Source organism: Poecilia reticulata, chromosome 16 (assembly GCF_904066995.2).
Source record: "Poecilia reticulata chromosome 16, P_reticulata-male-v2, whole genome shotgun sequence".
Lineage (NCBI taxonomy): Eukaryota > Metazoa > Chordata > Actinopteri > Cyprinodontiformes > Poeciliidae > Poecilia > Poecilia reticulata.
This window is the reverse complement of record NC_088845.1, coordinates 23,719,786-23,743,175: the sequence shown is the minus strand read 5'-3', so window position 1 is coordinate 23,743,175 and position 23,390 is coordinate 23,719,786. Positions and strand designations below refer to the sequence as shown.

The 23,390-nt window shown below is 39.5% G+C and overlaps 1 protein-coding gene across 8 annotated transcripts in view; it reads right to left on the bottom strand.

Moving 5' to 3' along the window:
* Nucleotides 1-23,390, bottom strand: part of triob (trio Rho guanine nucleotide exchange factor b) — a 97,610-nt gene that overhangs the window by 24,220 nt on the left and 50,000 nt on the right. For all 8 annotated transcript variants that reach the window (XM_008432167.3, XM_008432168.3, XM_081597708.1 and 5 more), the window contains 28 exons: nt 22,945-23,136; nt 22,030-22,161; nt 21,444-21,674; nt 20,419-20,541; nt 19,348-19,539; nt 18,230-18,399; nt 17,814-17,988; nt 13,417-13,612; nt 12,744-12,910; nt 10,452-10,571; nt 9,828-9,926; nt 9,620-9,712; nt 9,174-9,323; nt 8,952-9,066; nt 8,693-8,808; nt 7,241-7,363; nt 6,744-6,938; nt 6,245-6,360; nt 4,985-5,051; nt 4,728-4,837; nt 4,534-4,603; nt 4,175-4,264; nt 3,972-4,064; nt 3,680-3,791; nt 2,959-3,149; nt 2,728-2,829; nt 1,979-2,118; nt 1,341-1,440 (listed from right to left, as the gene is read on the bottom strand). In XM_008432167.3, coding sequence (XP_008430389.1) covers nt 1,341-1,440; nt 1,979-2,118; nt 2,728-2,829; nt 2,959-3,149; nt 3,680-3,791; nt 3,972-4,064; nt 4,175-4,264; nt 4,534-4,603; nt 4,728-4,837; nt 4,985-5,051; nt 6,245-6,360; nt 6,744-6,938; nt 7,241-7,363; nt 8,693-8,808; nt 8,952-9,066; nt 9,174-9,323; nt 9,620-9,712; nt 9,828-9,926; nt 10,452-10,571; nt 12,744-12,910; nt 13,417-13,612; nt 17,814-17,988; nt 18,230-18,399; nt 19,348-19,539; nt 20,419-20,541; nt 21,444-21,674; nt 22,030-22,161; nt 22,945-23,136 — 3,780 coding nt within the window. The remainder of the gene's footprint in view (nt 1-1,340; nt 1,441-1,978; nt 2,119-2,727; nt 2,830-2,958; nt 3,150-3,679; nt 3,792-3,971; nt 4,065-4,174; nt 4,265-4,533; nt 4,604-4,727; nt 4,838-4,984; nt 5,052-6,244; nt 6,361-6,743; nt 6,939-7,240; nt 7,364-8,692; nt 8,809-8,951; nt 9,067-9,173; nt 9,324-9,619; nt 9,713-9,827; nt 9,927-10,451; nt 10,572-12,743; nt 12,911-13,416; nt 13,613-17,813; nt 17,989-18,229; nt 18,400-19,347; nt 19,540-20,418; nt 20,542-21,443; nt 21,675-22,029; nt 22,162-22,944; nt 23,137-23,390) is intronic.

Sequence of the window (23,390 nt, the reverse complement as noted above, 5' to 3'; positions counted from 1 at the left end):
GAGCTTCTCTCTGCAGCAGAGCAATTTAATCCATTCTTCCTCTAACAAATGCTTCCCAAAAAAAATGACCTGACTAAGGTCCCCACTTCATCACTAACAAAAACAGACTCCAGAAAAGCAGAGAGGAAGAAAACTGCCCAAATTTTAGAGAGACGTCTGTGATCGATTAATGTGACGGGATGATGCCGTGCTCTCCTGTCTGGCAAGAAGACGAGCATCCTCTGTGAAAAGAGAGTGGGAGGCTGAAGCTGCTGACACACAAGTCAGTCACTTCAACAGAAAAACACACCGGAACAGAAGTGCGCACACACACTCTGCCCGCCCCCCCCGCCCCCACGCCAGCAGCACAAGCATGCCACTGTCACTGCCTCCTGAAAGAAATGTCTCATGTGAGTACCCTCAGAAAGACGGGGCACACAGAGACGCATTCAAAAAGTGGGAATGGGACGCCCATTCAAATGTGCACGTGTTCCTCTGTGTTCTTGGATCTTTATGCAAGTGAGCATGCTCCGAACTGAGGGGACAATTCTTAATTAATTAGCTTCTTTGATGATTTTGACGGGAGCGGGCAGATGCACAAGCAGACACGGACTTGTTCACCTCCCATCTAAAACAGTCCTGTGTTGCATAAAGCAGCTGCACAAGTCGAGATTAGCGCTACACTAGCAGTTAAGCTGTGAAAGCTGAACATTATAATTTTCTTATTCTCCTGATTGCCGAGGAAGCCCGGTGAGGGGCCGATCTGGGGTAAATCCAAGTCAAGTGTGAAAATAATGACCCGATCCACTCCTCGGATTTATAATTAATACAACACGAAGGCAGAGGAAGGATTTTATTATTTTATTTTTATATCCGACTGTTAGCTTTACAATTGATCATACTGAGCGTAGGAGGATAAGCCTTCTGTGGTGTGATTGCCACATATAACCAAAGCTGATCGTTACTGTTCCCAGAGAGCAAGGATTTTCTCTCTCTACCACACAAACACACGCACGTGCGCACGCACGCACACGCACGCACACACACACACACACGCACACACACACTGTATTAGAGCTCTGTCAGATGGGCCGTTTCTTTCACTAAACACAATCAAACACTTTCACAGGAAGTGATTTCCAGACAGTTGTCTGTATCCATCCAGTTTGCAGTTTCTGACAGAAATGTGTGACGGTACTCATCCTGCCCAATCACAGAATGGCTACTTATTGACAAACAGAAATAGCTTTGTGTCTTGTGATACAGGTAGATACTTAAAACTGTATAAACAATGCCCAGTTTAGGTGCTACCTGGCAGATATAAAGTTGAAGAATTGTGTGTGCGTGTGTGTGTGTCCAACCTTGTCACTGTCCAGTGTGTTCTGGGATGTCCTGGAGGCGATAGAGATGGTATCTGGTTGGCTGCTAGCATCTCCCTGGCTGTCTAGATCCTCTCCATCCCTTCAGGAAGACAAAAATATTGACTGGTATTCATAACATTGAATCTCTCTTTGATATTCACATCGCCTGAAAGCTTTGCATTTTATCACATCATTGCCACAAACTTCATTGTGTTTATTGGTACTTTCTGTCGTTGACCAACAGGTGCATTATTGTTGAGTAGAGAAACATAATCGATTATTTTTTAACCTTTTCATAAGTGAAAATCCCAAATGTGTGTCAGGTGTTTTTATTCGGCTGTACTGAGTCAATAACGTGTAAAACCACCTTTGCACTGCAATTTGACCAGACAGTTTGTGCACCTTCTTCAAAATTGGTGCCAATATTATGTTTTGCTTAATCACACAAAATCGTCAAAACTGAAGTTTGTGGCTGTAACATGACAAAATAAGTACAAGAATTAGGACTTTTTTTAAATACAATTTTAAAATGCAGCTTTTACTTTCTACACCTGCTGTGTTTTGTAATCCTGATTATATAACTATTTTATATCTGACCGTATGTCTTTCAAGTCCGGGTCAGTATTATCTTTGCTTACCGCCTGCCTTTGTGTTTAGCAGTAGTGGCTTTAGGGATGTGAATGGGCTCCTTCAGAGCTCCACGTAGGAGGACAGTTCTCTCCTGGATTACTTCCCTAATGTGCTTGATCCAGTCCTGCTTGTTCTCTATACTTGATGCCTGCAGGAAAGAAAATAAATAAATAAAAATCACATGAACGGTTTAGACAAAGCATATGGAAAAACTCTCGAGAGTACTTTGAAAAAATGCAGAACATCAGATTTTGTTCCTCAAAGAAGGAGAGAAGGTAGATTTTTTTCACAGAGTGTAGATGTTGACTCATGGCATTGTGTAAGCCTGTAGAGAGCGCAGAATGACGTTTGTTGTCAAAATTATTGTTCCATCTGATCCCACGAACTGTTTGATCTTATTTAATCTTGAGTCACTATTCCATAATCAATAGAGTCCTTTTCTATTTCACTCAGCAAACAGCTACAGTGCTTGCTGCAGTGGTGTGTTATATAAGACGCTGTTTAAATTGGTGTTTTATACCAATTTAAACAGGTATAAATTGTTTAAATTTATACCTGTTTAAGTTTAAACAGGTATAAATTTAAACACAAAAGCTTTCGAGTGCCACCTACTGCCATGCAGGTCAACCTCGGGGCTCCTAACCTCCTTCTACAAACACGACAATCGGAAGTGCAATTTAATATAAAATCTTTCAGACTACACTTTCAACTTTGAGTGATGTAACGAAGGAAATTGTAGAACACTTCTCAGTCGTACCTTGAGGACAATCTTGTTGTCTGAGGTTGGCGTCCTGCCCAGCCACAAGGCAAACTTACAAGGATCCCCCTCCACATGTTCTGTCACTCCAAGCTCTGATGTCTGTAGAAAGAAAGAAAAAAAAAAAAAGCACAACAGCACTTACACATTTTGCAACAAGAGAACAAGCCTTGTTGACTTACACAGCACATGTCCTAAGGATTTACACTAGCAAATTAAGGGTCTTCTTACAAAGAGCTTGCTCTTGTAGAGGTATTTACTGCGGCCGTTCGAGTCTTTCACTTCCTTGCTGAAGACCAGGGACATCTCAAAGAGAAACAGATGTCTATCACGGCCTTTCCGGATGAGAGTCTTGGGATCCCACACCTGGAAGGACTCCTGGAGTATCAGCTCCCCCTGGGAGTCTATGTTCCCGTCAAACCCTGAGAAACCAGAAGATGGAACTGAGCAAGCCAGTGATCTATTGAGCTGTGCTTGTATTTGGACACATCATTGCGATACTCTTCAAACTTTTTCGCATCTTGTTGCAATACATCTACTAACATCAAAGTGTTTTATGGGGATTTTATGTGACACATTAAGACATGGGGCACTTACGAGGAAATTTTGGGGAAATTTAAATAAATACAAGTTTGTTTTTCTTAGTTTTTTTCCACTTCACTACTTTGTGTTGGTTTATCATAAAATCCTAAAAAACACATTAAAGTTTGTGGCTATAACATGAAGAAATAGGACAAAGGTTACGAGGTATCATTCAATTGAATGACATTGATGTTAGATTTAAAAAAATAATAGTCTCAAGGCAGAATAATCACCAGTTACAATAGATCAGAATGGGAATCTTTTTTTGTTGTTTTGTTTTCTGAATAAAACTGTACCAGTGTAGTGGAAGTGTGTGCGTGTGTGCGCGTGTGCGTGTGCGTGCGTGTGTGTGATGTCTGGTTCTACATGCCTTCCAGCATAGAGAGGTGCATGGCATCATTGGCTTTCTTTGGAACGCTGAGCATCACTTCCAGGCCATCCTTGATTTCACCTTTCCCCTCTTCACAGCACGTCAACAACTCCTTTAGTGGAAGAACATTCATATGGACATGTTTCAGAAACCATGCTACGAAATCCAAAATTATTTTAAGCGTGAATGTGTTTCCACTCCTTTTTCCAGGTCTAACATTTCCACCTCCAAACATAAAAAAAATTGCAGGTGACTAATCATGTCGCCGAAATTCATTTGAAACTTGCTCTACCTTTAGAAGTAATTGGTATTTTGTGATTCGTTGAACGGGCTTGATGAGGTAAGAAGAGATGGAGTTGGCAAGGCGATGTCTTTGTTGAATTTCCTGTGGATCAAAATAGAAACATGTCTTAAACTAAGCGAGATATTTATTTATTTATTTAATGGTTTAAAGCAAGTAAGTCAGAATTTCTGGCAATTTAAAGCTTTACTTACGTCAAAGTAGGGTCCAGCGTGTTCCAGGATGAGCTGAGTGGAGTCAGGTTTGTTCTTGCAGTAGTTCACATACATCTGGAATTTGTCAGCCTGAGTAGGAGATTTCATAAATGTGTTATAATCAAGATACGAACCCTAATTTTATTGCTAAACACCAGTTAAAACAGCAATTTCTCCCTCAAATATTCTATAATTTGAGGGAGAAATTGAAATTGAGAGAGAAATTACCAACCTGACCAAAGTAATATGACGACAGTTTTATTTTAAAAATGTGTTCAAATTTCAAATGTATTGTGTTGTAAAATAATTATCATAACTACTTGAAATAAAAAACACAGCAAACACAGATGCTCACTTACCCAGGTCACAAAACAATGGCCAACATCCTCTGGAAGCTGCTCATACTTCTCCAGCTCCTTCAAGAAGATACTGTTTGGAGAGGAAAAAAATATTTACACAGAGATTATTAATCACCTGGCCTCTGTGAAATACTTGTCCACCTGAAATAAAAATGCTATTTCTACACATTGTCGCAGATTGCTGCTAAACTGACTTGTGATGAAACTCGTAGAGGTCCTGCATGTTCCCAAAGATGATGTGTTCCTTGTTGACGATGCCAGGAGGAATCTCCTCGACGCCACTGGTCATTTCCCACAGGTAAGTCTGCACAAACGCAACCATACGAAAATAGTTGCTTACATAAATTGAATCAATTTAATTACAGAAACGTTAATGAACACATGTGCAATTTAAGAGTGACAAATCAAGACAATAGGATTAATTAGAAAAAGGATCTAAGGCAATACTCACATCCATACATTCACGTAGGTCTCGGACATATGCCTTCTCTGTTTGGATCAGCTCAGCCATTATAAATCTGGAAGAGAGGAAAGGACTCAATATGATAGTAAAATTGGAGAAATATACATAATTTTTTTTAAAAGTTTGCTGCAGGTAAAACTAAATAACCAAAGGAAGGAAACTACATGAAACAAAGCAGAAAATAACACAAATCATTTTTAGTTCATTACAATCTTTGAATGTGCAACGTCACGGTAACATGCAGCTAAATACTGCATGTTTTGCTTATCATGTATTTCAAAAAACAAAAACAGTAAGTTATTTGTTTGTTATATTATGATGACCTGCTTTGCATTTCAAAGCAGCTATTTTACTCTACTGTTTTGAATCCATGGTTAAGTGCATGGAAGTATCAATAAATTACTTTATTGATATTATTTATTTTTCATAGTTTTTTTTTGTCATGTCTATAAGTGTTTTGTGCTTTTAATTTCAAATACAATATTGGTGTCTGGATGTAGCTTGGCTACTGGATTACACTCCCCTGCCTGTAACTTTATTCAGGCATTATGTTTTTTTAACTCCAGCTGAGAGCAGCACAGTGTTGATTTCCTATATTGTTTGCATACAGCTGGCATATAAATAACATACTTGCACCTGAAGGGAAAATCTGCCAGTATTAGTTGGAAGCATTATCCTTGATGCACTTTTGGGATGTTATTGTAAAGTGTGTCATTTGCAATGGTTGAAAGCAGGTCTCTTGATGGATGGATTCCTCTGAAGGTCCCATAAATCATTTACAAATGCCTTAGAAATGAAATGCAACATGAATATGATATGAAAAATATTTACAAATCACTGATTAATCCGTGTTTCCACTCATTGAAAGCTCATATGAACATTTCCTAAGTCTTTAAAGGGCACAAGATGAAGTCAAACCTGAAGTCTTAAATGCGATTCACATCGTGGTTACATTTGATTTGAAGATTTTATCATCAAAACTGTCACTTGGTGACCATCTTGTTAAGGATTCCTGTAGTTTCCCAAAGGTAAATTAATCATCCCTCAGGAACTTTGGGTTGCGCTCTTGGCTGCCACATGCTTGTTTATTTGTCAAGTTTTTTAAATATTCCTTGTTTTTAGGAACTAGTCATAACTAACGTTTGCTGCAAGACTGAGCACAAAAAGTAAACACATTCAATAGTCTAGAAATATAACTCTAAGACTCAGTAGCTACTAGGTGAGAAGAAAAAAAGGTCTAGTTCTTACTCTTTTCTTCTTGCTGATTTCCTCTTTTCCTCATTGAGTTCATGGGCAGCGTCTCTTAGCTTGACCTCTGACCCCGGAGCGGTAGCTGGGATGATGTCCAGTTGCAGCTCTTTGCTCTGAACACACAGCAGGTTGTGGTTATTATGTGGCACACAGCAGCTAGATAGGATATCCAGCACTGTGTGGTGTTTGCCTTCTGTTGGCAGATGTTCGCTAAACAAAGTTTGAACAGCAACTTGCGGTAAACAGACGACGATACCATCTGTTCTCTGCACACCATAAAATAAAACGCAGCAGTGGGACTGGCTGATAAAAAAATAAATAAATAAAAAAATCCTTAAGGCAACACAAAGCTTGATTTTCTTTTGTTGTTGTTGTTAGTCTATTAAGTTGTCATGGTCTTATTTTTAAAACCTTTGGAAATCTCTTTGCGAGTTTCTCTATGTACCAATAGTGTATATACTCACAAAAAAAAAAAAGAAAAAAAAAAATCACTCACAGCCTTGTTTGAATCGGAAGAGATGCCAAGCGCCGTTTCCAGGCTAGTTCGATATTTGTCCATGCGGAGAGAGAAGTCCCTGTAGCGCTTGTCCACAGAGGACACCCATTTCTTTATCTCCAGGGCATGGGCGTGGCCCTTGTCACAAAACCCATCCGCCAGCTGGATCAACAGCTTCACCCGCTCTTTGGTTTGCTGTCAATAGAGGGACATTCAGGGAGGGCAGCAGAGAGGGAGGAGAGAGAGGTGGTGCCAACAGAGAAAAGGTAGATGAGCGAAAGAAAGAGTTGGGAATCATGTGTTGCTTGGTGGACACAATAGCGTGCTCTCTGACACACAATAACAGTGACACAGCAAAGAGGACAATGCAGTGCCCCTGGAAATGGGCCTCACAGCAGAGCGCCGGACTGACTGAGCGAGCACAACACAATAATCAGATAAAAACAGAGAGAATCGCCACGAGCAGAAAAGCCAGAGAACGTAGGACCTGCACGTACCTTTGCTGTGATCTGGAAGTCTTCATGCTCTTTCAGCAGCTCCTGCGTGTGGTGAATGCTCGACCCAGTGGACGTGTGAGTGGACAGGTAGAACTCCCCGGTGTCGTGGATCCACTCCAGAGCCTGGCGAAACGACCAATCATGAGAGAGGACAGAGGCGACACAGTGATGTCCTACGTGTCCAGGATTCAAATCTTAAGACAACAGTTTAAACTTTTTGAACAATATTTTAAATAAACAATAAAGGGATTGTAAAAGAAAAACTTTACTACAGAACCTACTTTTATTTGATAAAATGAGTCCTTTATAAAATTACAGAATAACATTTATGAAAATTATCGATTGCATTTTAAGATTACAAACACTACTAACACAAATTACTGCAATACTGATGGCTATATTATTAAACATGCAGTTGTTTCATAAGAAAATGCTAGTTATTTACAAAAAGAAAATAGTTTTGTCACATTTTTTTTCACTTTCTCTTCTTTTGAATTGTAGAATGCCCTACTTAGTGTGTTTTTTTTATGGCCTGTGTATTTTAAAACCAGGCCCTGGAGGTGACACTGCCCTGGCCTGAAATGGCAGAACTGGTCCAGTCAAACTGTGAGTCCAAAAAGCATTCACACCCTGGGGATAAAACCTGGAAAGCCTTAAAATAGCTGTGTTCCAGAAAACAAGTGTGATGTAATTTCATTCTTACAGGCCAAGGAATGATATTCTAATATTGTGTTTTCCAAACACCACAAGGGGGAGCTAAGTGCATGGGATTATACAGCAATAGCTTGCAAAACTACTCTATTTGTGTGATGTTGCAGTATTCTGTTTTTTTCATGTTAAAACCTACATCCTCAGTGTATTATGTGGTGATTTTATGTGACAGACCAACAGGAAGTTGTGCATTTATTTGATAAAAAAACTAACTGAAAGTTTGAGAAGTGGGGTGAGCCTTTCTTTTCAGCCATCCAAAGTCAGTACTTTTTAGCCTACTTTGCCCATCCAGTGACTTTTTGCCCATTCTTCTAAGGAAAATAGCACATGCTAAGTTAGATTAGTTAAAGAGCATCTGTCAACATCAGTGTTAGAGTTTTGCCACAGATTCTCAATTATATTTGAGTCTGGAGTCCGAGTCCGATTGGGGTTTGAGTTTAATCTGAAAAAAGTCTAATCTTTCAATTTGTCACCAAAATGACACGTAGCAAACTGAAAATTGGACTTCTTATGCTTTTCTTTCAACAATAATTTGCATAAAAATCAGATTTGTTGAAAATACAACTATTAGCTGTCCTGTCCACATATTCTCCAACATGAGTTGCTGGTCTCAGCTCCTTCTCTAGAGCTACTATTATTGCAGGTTTATATTCTGCACAAGTTCTACAAGTGCGGTCGTATCGCGCTAAATCCTCAATTGAACAGAAACACAGAGACACACACACATGCACAAGAACACACCTGCTTGGCGCTTCTTTCAAACACCACATATTGCTGGCACTGGTCCAGCCTCCTCTTCCTCATGGTCCAGAAGTGGAGGACTCTGTTCTCTCTCTGCAGCAACTCATTCAAGATATCTGATACAACAACACAAAAACATGGTTAATTCGACAACAGAATGTCTGCAAATTGTAAAGCTTTGATTAGGATTTTACAGGAGGGACAAAAGGCTACGCAAAGTTCAGAGAATTATTTTATCCAAGTATTGTTGTTTACATACTTTTGACCTGAGTCTCTGGAGCTTTCACGTGGGACAGCATGCCAGGCATGTTGACACTGTTTCTGTGCAGGTACTTCAGGAACACATCGGCATTACGCCTGGCTAACGTACAGGCCTGCGACCATGGAGGGAGGAGGAAATGATCACTCGTCGGATCAGCTCAGAAATCACAGAAATGCATGTGTGGGCGTTTATTTTCATATCTGAAGTTTTTGGTCTCACTTTGAGAAATGCCTCTTTCTGCTCCAGATGCTTGCTGACCATAGGGGTGACGTGATCCGTCTCACTGTTTGGGCCCAGTTTGTCAGCACCACCGCACCAGTCCTCCTCTCGCTTGTACTCCTGCTCGAGGCTCTCCAAAACACTGCACACCTAAAGCACACAAACACGACGCGGCTTTTAAATTTGCTCTAAAAGAACATACAAATGACATTCAGCTCATTCATCGTTATTTCAAAAATGATTCGCTTGCAAAAATCGTGTACAATTGATTCCAATGACCAGCAAAACAAAACTTTTCAATATTCAAATAAACTAACAAAATTATAGTTCTGTATTTTCTTGTGCACAACTCCCTATTGACTACTATAGATAATTGGTATAGCACTACAGTTCTCCTAGTAGCATCAAACAAGATGCACTTTTGTGTCCTGTCAGACAAAAAATACCTGTTCAGATGTTTTGTAGAAAGCCACAGACGCATTAACCAGTTTCAGCCTGTCCTCCATCTTAAGCATCAGCTGCTGCCAGTGATCCGCCACCTTCAAGTCAAACAAAACTCATCAGATTTCCAAAGAAATGACGAAACCCACACTGTGCTGCCTACACAGATTTTCATTATTTTTCATAGATATGCTTAAAAAAAGCAAACTGCACCTTTTCTGCACAGTCTCTGATCATGTCCATGTCGTAGTGGTTTGCCTGAAGAAGCGCCTCTGCCTTCTGCTGCACCTGCAGCGCACTCTGGTGGGTTTTCTTCATTAAGAATGAGATAAAAACAAACTTTAAATAGATAACAATTATTAAACAATCAATCGAGCATATAAAAACGGATTAATGTTTTCAAAATTTGTCCTAGGTTCATGCTGGTCCCGTGTTTGTGCAGTATGCATATAATGGAGCTTTTTCATAATTTTTTCATTTTTTATCTGCAGGACCTTTAGGGTTTATCTTGTACTACTGCAGCTAAAAATTCTACACCCACACTTTTGCAAAAAAACAAAACAAAAGTGAATCTTATTAGTGTGCATGGGATCTGTGAAGAAAGCAGGTCAGGGACAGGCCCGCATTAAAGTAAGCAAACCTTGACTGAGTTCAAAGGAATGCAAAAGGAATACTCAATGGCAAAGACTAGGAAAAAATAACGAGCGAAAAATGAGGGAGAGACATAGAAATAAGCTATTTATAATTTTACTTGATGTGTCACTTTTTTATAAAAAGAGGTGCAGATTAAAAAAAATGTAAAAAACAAACAAAAAAAATCAATTTATTTGATTTCACCTCAATTGCATGTTGAAATTGTTCATGTTCTTTCTGCAGCTGCTCAGCTTCTTGTAATGAACTGGCTGTGATGAGACCGGCGTTGAGCATCGATTCCCCATTACGGATCCAACCTAAAACCTGCAACACACAGAGAAAGCATTTATTGTTCATGCTTTAGTTGTAGTTTCAGTATTTGGTCTGAATTTTTTTTTCCATTCTCTCCTAAAAGCTAATTAAAAAGACAACTTAATGCATGTTTTTTTCCCTCTCTCTACTTCGGCCCTGTATCTAAGTTGAAATCTCTCCGAGTGCAAACTTCTTGACACGTCGGATTTATTCTTCACGACTACGCTTTTCCCTCTCTTGGGTAATCTTGCCACCAACCGTACCACAACAACCCTTCTCCACCTCACACACGCAGCCTGCAGCTTGAAAGATTGCTTTCCCGGCCTAGTTCTAGCCGGAGGGCACGCTCACAAAGACATTTCCCTCCATCTCTGACTCAGCAGGCACACTTGCTGTGTGGGTGACGGCCAGAACCGTAGCTGACGCTGAGCTATAAAAGTGATGATGCAACCCTGACTCCTGCGTTAGACTCCTGGGACAATGTTTCCATTATGCCTGCAATGTCCTGTGGTGGCATGAAATCCATTAAATGTACTTTTCCCGTCAAACAGTCATACCACTCCAATTTTTTCCTTCCTCTCTCATGCGAGTCTGATGCACTAACCTCTATTAATCCCTGTTTTGGCCGTAGCTACCATTTATTTGGGACACACCTATTTTAAATTACTCACACAAAGAAGCCCTTACAGGTAAAACATAACGCAATAAAAAGACAAAAAAAAAAAAAGTACAGTAATGGTTAGAGATTGCACAATTTTATCATGCAGTCATCTTTCTGGCAAATCATTCCACTTGCTGCAATGTGTCTAGAATTATTATTTTTTTTCTACTAAAGTACGTTTTTGTTTCTTTTGGCTTTTGCCCAATTTTTCCATGTAAACTCATGAACCATATGCTTCTACTTGCCTGCATCAGTATGATAAGAGCTGTATTGAAAAAAACAAAAAACATGTTTTCTATAATCATTTGTTTTGCTTTGAAACGTCAGCCGGCAAAATTGCCCCAAATGAGTGTCATGTTGTAATTGTGCACAAGCACTGAATGAAAACAAGTGGGGAATATCCGCGCTTCGCTTAAACAACAATCCCTCTTCTTCTCTCTGTGATTCATGATGCGTTTTCTGATAAATATGTATTATCTGAATTCCTGTTCTCGAAGCAGAGAAGAGGAACAAGTTCAGACACAACTTTGTTGTTGTATAAAGGGGACAAAGAAAAAAAATTATCCTGTGATAAAAACAGTTTAGGTTTACGTTTGTATTGGCTTAGATCGATATAGAGGTAACAATGTGGAAAATACACCTATTAATACACAGAGTCCCAGAGTAGAGGTCATCAGCCGGGTGCCTCTAGGCACCTATAGCCTCCAAAGACCATAGTGGATGTAAAAATTGATAAATCACTAATCACTAAGTTGTATAAATAAAAGTAAACCGTCCGTATCCCTTTGTGTTACTCACAACCCATGAAATAGTTCAGGTGCAAAGAGATTGCTGTCCCCCAAACTTGAAACAAAATCCTCACATTTCAAAAAAATGTTCCTTCCTCATGCATTCGTAAGCTTTCACAAACTTTGAACTTTTTTGTGTCATGAATTTCTAAAAATCTGTTTAAAAACTTCACCAGTTCTTAAAATTTTAAAGTCAATATTTTTCTAAGTTAAAAAAAAAATTCTGATGCCAAGAATAACTTCTGTACTCCACATAAACACATACAAAGAAAGGAAAGAAGAAAGAGAAGGAAATAAACAAAGAAAAATAGAAAGAGAAAAAGAAAAAGAAATAAATATATAAAGAAATAAGGAAAGAGATACAGAAATAAAAAAGAAGAAAAAAACACAGTTTGTTGACAAGGGCTGAGTCATGTATTGGCAGCTCTGTGCAAGCAGAACATGCTGTGACCTTTTAACACACACTAACACATTCTGTTGTAATTGTGGCATGTTGTAACAATATATTGTTAGAAAGAGTTTCCAATAATTAACCCAGCCTCAGCCCTGTCTGAGAACAACTGTTTTGTTTTTTATTAGACTCCTGTGAACGTTACAAGTCATGTCCTGATGTAAAAAGTTTAAACTTGAACATTGTTGTGGCCTGTTCTTGCCTGTTTTCATGCGGTATTACTGTCTCTTACTGATACAATCTTGTGTTTGTTTGTTTTTTTTCCAATCCCATAAGGTGAGTACCTGTTTGACTTCAGCTTGCAGATGTCTTAACTGGACACACTGCTCCAGGTGTCTCCTGTGCTGCTCTGCAGCCAGGTCCAGCTCCTGCTGCTTCTCATGAAGGAACTCCAACAGGTCCTGAACCCGCGTCGCCATGTCCACGTCTCTGTCACACAGCAGCTCCACACCTGGAATAATAAAGACTTTACTAAGCCAACATATAATTATTGTTTCCCCCCCCCCCATCTTTCTATTCCAGTGATTTTTTTTTTAAATATGCAGCTGTAACAAAAGCAAAAGCAGTCCAATGCCACTAACCATTCTTTTTTATATGTAAATTCTATGCTTACATGGCAAAGAAATACTAGCAATTGTATTGGATTAAAATAAAACTAACATTCATGACATGAATGATGCCAATTGTATTTGATTCTTTTAACTTGAAACATGAGCAGAAAAATGCCATTTATTATGACAGCATTCTTGAAATAATTATTATGTGCAATATATGAACAACCTTTTAATTTTTCCCTGAAGTCAAAATGGGATGTTTTATAAAAAGAAAAAAAAAACAAATGCAGAGGTTGCTCTTATGATGGCTACAGATTCTGAGCTGCTGTTTCTATGATGTTTCAGAAAAGTGCCTGCGTGTCCCAGGGTATTTGCTGTTTTTTTCCAAATGTTTTTCTCTCACCAGATGTCTGGACTTCTGTGACATACTGCAGCAGCTCTTGCCCCTGGTGGATGACGTCAAAGGTGAGGTTGTTCATGGTAAGTGCTTTATCTGCATGGTGCTGAAGCCTCTGCTCAGCCAGGGTCAGGTCCTCTGTGTCAAAGTCATTCATCTGCTTGGACAGTTCCTCATTCCATGACTCCAGGTCTGAGATGATCTGAGGGACAGAAAAAAAAAAGGTTGAATTCATCAGTTTAAGGAGGCATTCCATACATACGCAAAAAGGATTCCTTTCTTTTACCTCTATTGCTCTCCTAAAACTGAGGAAGTTGGACCAAAAGACATTCTGCAGATGTAGCGTTACGGTCGGATGTGAATCTCAGAGTATGTGTTGTTGAAACTATTTAAACTTTAAACACTACAAACAATTTTGATAACTCCCATAGTAACAAATAGCAACAACACAACAACGTGGTATTTCACGGCTGGCGGAGCAGATGTACTGAGATGCCGGTGCTTGTCACTGACTGCCCACGCCGCCTGAATCATGATACTGGGCGTCCCTCTGTCCTGGTGCTGTTCAGCTCTGTCTGTCACAGAGCTTTAAAAAAAAACAACAAAACAAGGTGGTCTGATGGACCATTGCTGAAATGTTTTTGACAGAATTTGTCTAAAATAAAGATTTGGGCCTTGGCATGAAGGTAAATTAGGCTTTTCTTGTCAGATTTGTCTTTTTAAGTGACTACAATTACAGAGACTGTACTCTTTTTTATTAACAAGTGATTCATGAAGGTGACATCTAATCATGGCAAGTTTTTAAGTGACAAGAACAAATGTTGGGCTTGACCCAAAGCTGCGCTCTGTTCAGCTGTTGCAAGGCCTTATAAACTTGAAAGAAACATGAACAATAGTATAAAAGCAATAACGGTTTTTATGAGTGATGGTCACATGGTGGTAAAAATTTGCTCTCTGTGCATTAATAAAAATGAGAAGATTTGGCAGCTGTTGCTCTCAATTGAGGGGCCTCCATCTTGTTTTTGAGAAGACCTCCTCTCAAGAGGACAAGAGTAGAGCAAAAACAGAAACACAAAGAAATGCTAAAAAAAAAAAAAAAAAAAAATTGGGTGGACAAGGTTTTGTAGCTTTATGCATCTGGGCCAAAACAGAGATGCAATCAGTAAAAGATTCCTGAAACATCAGGGATGGGATCTCCTCAGCTGACACAGTATTTATTTTCCTTTATTTATGTTCTAGAATGGATTCTTCACAGTCAACGTTCAAACTTTGACAAAAGATTTAATCATTACAAGCAGTAATGTAGATTAAGTTCTATACTGAGATTTGATTGAAAACACAAATTTTCCTTTTTTTATTAAGTAGAAGTTCAACCCACTCTTTGGTAGAATTAATATGAAACCTAAATCATCTTTTGGTCAAATTAATATACACATTTCACTTTATAACCATAATGAAACTAAACAGATCTCCACAAGTTACATTTCCAGCAATTTGGCCACTTATTAAAATCAATTTACACAGCAATTTAACCAAATGTGAACAATCATTTTGACGTATAGTTTTTCATTTCATTTTCTTAACATTATGGACAAATATTATTTTCCAGTTGCTTACATGATGTTTTAAATGTCTGTGGGCACATGAACAGTCACTGCAAGATTTTCTGGAAAGCTACGATTGATCCCAAAAAAACGAGGAACAAAAATTCCTTTGTTAAATCTCAACAAAAAGCCAAGCTATAAAATATAGCTTTATAGGTGCAAAGATATATTTTGACACCTGTAGCATTGCTATCAATAATATAAACAAAATGCTATACAATATTATCTACAAAATAAAATCTGCTTGCTGAAAAACAAAGACTACAGGGACATGAACTTCTTGGACTGTTCTCTGTAGGAAAGCTTTCCATATTATCCTGTGTTCCAGGATAACATTAACAATCAGTTCTGTACCCAATAATACAAATAACCCCATTATAAACAATAACAACAACAATATTTCGAAATTAGCAGAAAGGTTTGCACAACTCACCAAGCATTCATTTGAACTTTGTCTTCCTCTCCTCCTACAGTTGAGTAAAATGCCTTCTGAGTACAAAAATACCATTTCCTTCATCTATCAGGACAATTAATGAGTGGAGGAGACACTGTTAGTATCCCTGTTCTCTATTTTTAATTTTTTTTTTAATTGGCTTTGCGTAACTGCGAGGAGGGGAACCTCAGCCAGGCAAGAACTAATGGATGAGGCTATATCTCACCTTCACCTTGTTCTTAGACACACGGTCTCACACCACCAGTCATGCCAGGAGGAGGTACCGTATTGCAAACTTTCACAAGTGTGTGTGGGAGCAGGGAAAAAAAGAGGAAAATAAATCCGTCCTCCACCCATCTTCATGCTTGAGCTCTGTGTCATATTAATCCTGTGTCTGCATGTGTGCTTGTGGGCGTACGTCAGCACTTTGAGTGTGATTAGCAGATTCACCACCTTTACCTGGCCTGACGTGCAGAGCTAATCTGGTTTTCTGGACAACAGAGACCCAAAACACGACAGAGCCTTTTAATTCCTGAAGAACTGTTCATGCCAACTTAATTTAAAAAAAAAAATTCTGTCATATTAGAAATACAATCGTTGGCGTATCTGATTGCATTTTTTAGGTGGTCAACCAACACAAAGTGGTGCATCATTGTTTAATGAATAAGTAGTTCTACAACAGTCCCAAAAATTGCAAATAATACGGAAAATGTGTTAAACAAGCATTTTTAGCCCCTCTGTGGTTGCATTTATATTTTTTTGCTATGTAGCTATTTTGCTTTATAGCTATTTTTTGCTATTTGCTATACAGCTGGAAGGTGAGACCCCTCAAATTCCACCCCAAATGTTCTGCAACCAGTTTTCTTTCTAGATTGCCTGATAAAGGAAAACATCCCAACATCATGAAGCTGCTACAGTAATGTTTCACTCAGTGGATGGTGTGTGTTCAAGAGGGTGTGCAGTTTTCAGCCACAAAAATAACTAAGAAGTTTTATTTTGGAGTATTCTACATGTCTGCTGTGTCTCCTATGTTGCTTGTGATGAACTACTTAAAGAACTAATGACCTTTAAAAGTAAAAGTCAGACCTTTAAAGAGCACAACTAATAGGGAAGATTGGACAGACTAATCTACTCGCCTTTTGGTTGATGCTGCATTTAATGAGAATAATTTACAGGCAACTAGCTGTGCTGCCAGAGCTGTTGCCTTGCAGCAAGAAGGTTCTGGGTTCGATTCCCGGTTCCGGTCTTTCTGCATGGAGTTTGCATGTTCTCCCTGTGCATGCGTGGGTTTTCTCCGGGTACTCCGGTTTCCTCCCACAGTCCAAAAACATGACTGTCAGGTTAATTGGCCTCTCCAAATTGCCCCTAGGTGTGAGTGTGTGTGTGCATGGTTGTGTGTCCTGGGTGTCTCTCTGTTGTCCTGCGACAGACTGGCGACCTGTCCAGGGTGTACCCCGCCTCTTGCCCAGTACGCTAGCTGGAGATAGGCACCGGCACCCCTCCCGACCCCACTAAGGGACAAGGGTGTAAGAAAATGGATAGTTGTGCTGGCTTTTGTTCTGGGGAATCAGATTATGGGAAAATAAAAATATATGCGACACTTTTCAGATTTTATTTCTTTAAAAAAAACTAATAAAAACTAAACCATTGTGTTAGCCTATCATGTAAAATCACAAAAACACATACTGAGATTTAAAAAAATCTCAGTATACTATAAGGAGGAGTATACTATAAGTTATGTGGCATGAAATTAGACATTTTACTTTTTACACAATTCATACTTTTACATGTGATACAACATCCAAAGAGCCTGGATCACCTTAAGCTTTTATTCTTGCTCCACGCATTGGGAGTGGTTTACAGAGTCTGATTCGATGGCTCATATGAGAAATAAAATAAAATGTTGAAATAAAACTGTCATCATATCCTAGCACCAGCTAAGCAAAGCATTCAGTGTCACAGTGGGATGCTCAGAAATAAGTGGATACAACATAGACCGCTGTTTCAAAAAAAAAAAAAACTGAATGAATAAGTGGATGTGATGCATCAAGTGGAACTAAATGCCTTTCAAAAGTAGCAAACGAGAGAGTCGTATTGTGATTTCAGCCGAGCTTTAAACCAGCAGGGGTCTTCCCTACAGGACTAAATCTCCCTTTTATTATGAAACGGCCCATAAGCTCAGAATCCCCCTTGATTTGCTGTTACGCACCTTTACCATATAAAAATTATTTTGTGTGTGTGTGTTACAGAGTACCTACTTTCCCATCAAATCCCACACATGTATGTTTGCTCTTTATCTTATTTATAAATATTCAAAGCAAAAACAATCTGGAAAACATAAACCTTGAAATTTTCCAACAACTCACGTCTATTGCGTCCCTCTCGAAGATGCGGAGCTGCAGGAAGAGTTCCAGTTTGATCTTCCTTTCCTGGAACAGCTCCTCCATCTGACCCTGGGCCTCATCCAGCTGCTGCAGGACGCTCTCAATGTGGGCCATGGAGCTGTTGTGAGGGGTCTTGTTGCTTGAGATAGCAGAGTCTCTGCAAACGCAATCGACATTGACTGCAACTGGAAACGCCGCGGTTTTCTAGCTTTTGAAACTTGCTTGGAAAACTGTGTCTGCACGACTCACTCGATCACTTTCCAATACACTGTGTAACATTCTATTAATTGTGCGTGAACTATTGTTATCCTGGAGGTGTGCATAAATTTGGCTCGCCCCACCGAGGGAGAATCATCACCGCTTGCAATTCCCCAGTTAAGCTGAGCGTTCTCGCTCACCTGAGCTGCTGTATGAGGTCCTCTCCCTCCTTGATAACATTGACTGTCGCCTGCAGGGTGGTCTGCTGCTGCTGACCGAATCGCTTGATCAGGTCCTGCACTGCTTCCACCGACTCAGCATACACATCATCCAGCAGTTCTTTTTGAAGCTCCTCCAACCATGTCCACAGCTAAAATTAACAGGCAGAAAAAATAAGAAAAAAAAGGTTTTAAAAAAATCCAGAAGTACATACGCAGTTCTTTATCAGCTCAACAACAAGCAGCAGATTCATGAAATGGTGCAACGAGGTTTTAAAAAAAGGTGTAGTTTTAGTAAAAAGTAAAGTAAGTAAACTTTATTTATATAGCACCTTTCACATACTTATTACAATTTAACAGACATAATTTCACAGACGATTTTAACACCACAAAAGCTTTCTGTTATATCATTTCTAAGGTTTGACGTTGTTATTCATGTTATTCAGTTCAATTTAAGTCCACTCTCACTGTGGTTGTCATCTATTAGTCGTCTACCTAAATATTCAGTGCTTCTGTTTTGACTGACAATATCAAGGTGAGCCTTGATGAAAACTAAATCTGCAGCACAAAGAGAGTTCCTTGAGGGATAAGTGAACATACAAACAACACAGGTCTTGCATGTCATCACGCGAAAATAAGAGGAAACTCATTTTCTTTGTGTATGTCTGTAGTTGGTCTATTAGTTGTAATTGAAAATGGATAGTTTGTGGGTTCGCCAATGGCAGATTTACCTTGTTGATCATACTTGAACAAGAAATGCACCCCTTCCTGCTTCTATTACAAGATATCTGCATCACAGTTTCGCTTATTTCTGCCTGTGGTTTATTAACAGCCAGGACGCCCGGTTATGATCAAGCTTTCCTAGCATGCAGGTTTCACTAAGAGCGATAAAGCCACGCCGTAAAATGTTTAAATTATAGGATGTCTCTCAACATAATTTCGCCTTTAATTAGCTGGCGTTATTTTATTCATCTGCAATTCCGCAAGGAAATAAAAAGTGTCCCTGGACCGATCATGCTTTTCTACTTTCGGTAAAAATTGAATGCAGCACTGCAGCTTAACCTGATTTCAGGTGAACCAAGAAGAAGGGAACGAGATACCTCTTTAACATGAGTGTGAAATGCAACAGACATGTCCAGCAGGACTTTACGCTGTTCGACACGCCGCACAAAGTCCTGGATGCGATCCTCTAGCTGGTGGGCGGCCTGGTAGATTTCCTCTGGGTCACACTCTCCAGTCTGGGCCAGCTGTTCTGCTGCCTCCAGCAGCTTGTCAGCATTGGTGTAGGTGTTCTGAAAATTAAAACACGGAGTGCTAAACAAAGCATATCTGCGCCACATCCTGACAACTCATCCAACCAGTTTTAAAGCACATATCTACGCAGAACACGTGTTGCTATCAATTAAAATGATATATGTGAAAATCATTAAAATAAATTAATCTGAAAATTTCTGAAAAATTCAACTATTAATTTGAGCACATTTGTTTAGGCAGGAGAATAAAAAACTAATTAAGAAATAACTGCAAAATCACCCCTGTCACTTAAGAATAAACGTAACTGTAGCATTTATTTAAATATTATTTTCTACAAACCTTTAGGACATTACCTGGAACTGAATGTATTGTACAGTTGATGATCTGTGGTTCTATGAGCCTGTTTCTAATATTGCACGGCATCAGCTCATTACTGTACTAGCAAACTAAATATATGTTGATCCAGCATAACATAAAATCATCACAGTGATGACTAAATCAACCTTTTTTCCATTGCCATCCTATAGAGCTACATCCTACATTAAAGTTGTGGGGTTACAGAAATAATGACCTCAGGGGAATAAATAATTGTGCACCATGTGACTTTGTCCCAATATCTGATTCATTTCCACTTAATAAATGCATTAATAGTTGGGAAGTACGTGTTGCAGTGTGAAACTGTGTCACTGCAGCAAAAAAAAGATTCAAACAAATCAACAAATAATTGAGTTGCTGAGACATCGGTAATAAACATCACATATGATCTTGAATTTTATCTGGTGGGCTTTCATGTGTTTTATAAGGTAGAAATATAAATGTCTTAGGAATGGGGATAAAGAAAAAAAAACAAACAAACAAACAAACAAAAGGTTATCTTGGTTTTGCATCAGTAGAAAACAATAACTGCAAAGACTCACCTGTGCAACCTCTTCAAAGTCTTCATGCCTCTTTTGCAGAGCCCTGGCTCTGTGCAAAGACTTTCCAACACCAGTGTGTTTGCTGAGGAAGGCCTCGCCATGGTTTTCTATCCAGTCCAGCACCTTGAAGCAGATAAATATCCCAGCAACTTAAAATAGAAGCTTTTTGTGATAGAGCAGTACACAATGTCAGTCAGCAGGGGGTGCAAAAAAAAATCCCACAAGGCTGTAAATAAATCAACTTAGAACAATTTATAGATTTAATATCTCTAATGTTGCAAAATCCCTTTTTCAATTTGTCCCACTTTCTTCTCATTCCCTCTATTTTAATATTTTAAATTACGAACAATTACCAACAGATGCAACGCAGCGTAAAGTGCAAACATTTCCAATGTGGGTGTGATAAGCTACAAATCTTCCAACATAATTACACTAATATCAATCAAAATACATGGACACACCCCATTTGTGGCAATGAAAGGGATTTCAAGGTCTCTGAGAGAATGTTTTCAAGGGACAAACCAAATGCTCTCGACACTTTATGTGACAGTAAATTGCATCACCATGGAAACCACTACCAAGAGAAAGGGGTGATGAAAGAGCGGATAGGAGCGCAGAGAGGCAGAAACACAGACAATAAAGAGGGAAAGCTTGAGAAACCCAAGTGGAAAGGGAAGCAGTGCAGAGAAGGGCAGATGCCTGCAGGGTGGAGACGGAGAGACGACACGACAGAGCAAATCGGCAGTTCTGATGGAAGATTCAGGCTGTCCAGACAGTCCAACAGATGGACTTATGCAAAAAAAGAGCGCTAAAAAAGCTGCTGATACAGATAATTACACAGTGACGTTAATACAATATCGTACAGATTAGCTGCCAAATTTATTTGTCTTTTCTAAGAAGCAAAGAGGCAAAGCAGGTGTGTTTGCTGCAGGGGGCAATGCTGAACAGAACCTTCCTGCAGCGTCTATCTCAGTAAAGGTTTTTTTTTTCTTTTTCTCTTGTCACATTTGCATCCCGTCACTTACTTGCTGCACGTCCTGCTGAAAGACGCACAGCTGCAGGCGCTGGTGCAGGCGAACTTTACGATGCTGCCAGATGTTTTCGAGCTGCCTCTGGTGATGCAGCACCTCGTGGATGATGTCCAGGACGTGGTGCACCGCCTTCGAGTAGTTCGCCGACGCCATCAGCGAATCGGCACTTCCCGGAGTCAAAGGTCGCTGCAGCTTGTCCAGTAAGGCTTTGCCATCCTGGCTCACCTGGAGACAAGGAAGTGTGGTTTCACATGCTGGAAAACATCTAAAGATTTAAAATAAAATAAAAAAATAAATAAAATTTATTGTTTTGTTTTGTGTGTTTTACTCTTGCAAAGAGTATCATAATGTTTGACATTGTCAGGACCCTCATTACACTATAGTGTTTATTACTGCTTACAGCTCTAGCTAAGCACAAAGGATCAGTTGAAATAATTTGCATGATGTTCGTGCGTGTGAGAACATTTGAAAAATATTTTCTACAACTTTGCATACATGAGTTATCTTCATAAAAACCTCAGTGTTTTGCATATGAGTTCTTTGTTTTTGTTTTTGTGCGTGCTTGTTTCGGTGCGCTGACCTCTGAGTATGCAGTGGTGATGTGTTCATACAGCCCCTGGTGATGGTGGATGGTATCTTCTAGATCCTGCAGCTCAGAGGGCAGCTCTCCTTCTCCGCACGCTTTACACCACGGCTCCACCTTGCTCATGTACTGGTTAGGAAATAACCAAGACAAACACATCATAGCACACACCACCACCTCAAATATGCACTCGGAACACTGCAGCACTTTTTTTTTTTATTGCGAAAGGTTTTTGAGAACAATAAAACTGACTCATGATCATTCAACCAAGTAAGAATAAAATGTTTGTTTTCATTTTCGTTATGTACATTGTCTACCTTCAGCTTAGCCAAGATCTGCAACAGTTTTTCAAAACCTGTACTACCTTGCAAAGTTTTTTTCACAAAAGTTTCAAGTTCACAGCTTTTGTTTTGAACATCTGACTAACCTCTGCTCAGTTAATCATCTCAATATTGGAAGAAAAAAGTGCAGCTGCAAATCTACCAATAAGTGGCCTTCCATCTAATGGCAGCAAGATGAGAGCCATTGGTGAATTAAAGCTTTAAGCAGCGTAGAAGATGCAGTAAACACACGAAGGAAGGTAAACTGGTCAAAATAAGGCTGAATACAACTGTTAGAAAACATTTTCCCACCATGAAACATTGGAGCACCTTTGTATGCTGTATTAAAGCTTATTATGTTAGTCCAAATGAACCCAAACATCATTTACAAGAAAAAAATGGGACAAAAAAAGGAGGATTAGCTTAAAGTATCTTTGAGTGAGTGAAGGATGGAGGTGCTCTGCTGATGAACAGATTTGTTTTGGACTTATAATGACACAAAAGCATCTAAGTATCCTGCCAACAGCTGGAATGTTCCCATTGTTTTACCTGCTGATATCACAAGACGTGCATTTGAATGGCGTGACTGCACCTGATCGGCTTTCTGGTGGAAGCTGGCAGACATCTCCAGCAGAGTGCTGCGTTCGTCCAGCGCCGCTGCAAAAGCTTTCCACTCCTGCTCCAGCTGGCCTGAGATCTGCTGGATCTGCTGGGAGGCGTAGTGGCCCGACTCCAGGAGCCGATTTCCAACTGACATGATCCGGTTGATGTTCACATACACATTCTGTGTTTCAAAACAGGGGCAACGAAAGAGTTGTAAAAGAAAAAACAGTAAGTAGGTCAAGCATGTTATCGTTTCTGACCATATAAATTAGCAGGGTTTCAGGTAAAGCGCTCACTGCACTCTTGTTACAAGTTGAGCACCCTGATGCATGAAGCCACAACTGTGTTTTCCGATAATTAAGCCTGATTGTGTTGCTACAGAGCAGCTGAAACGTGCAGCTCGTAAAACGCTGTGGCCACAAGTGTGTTCACAGA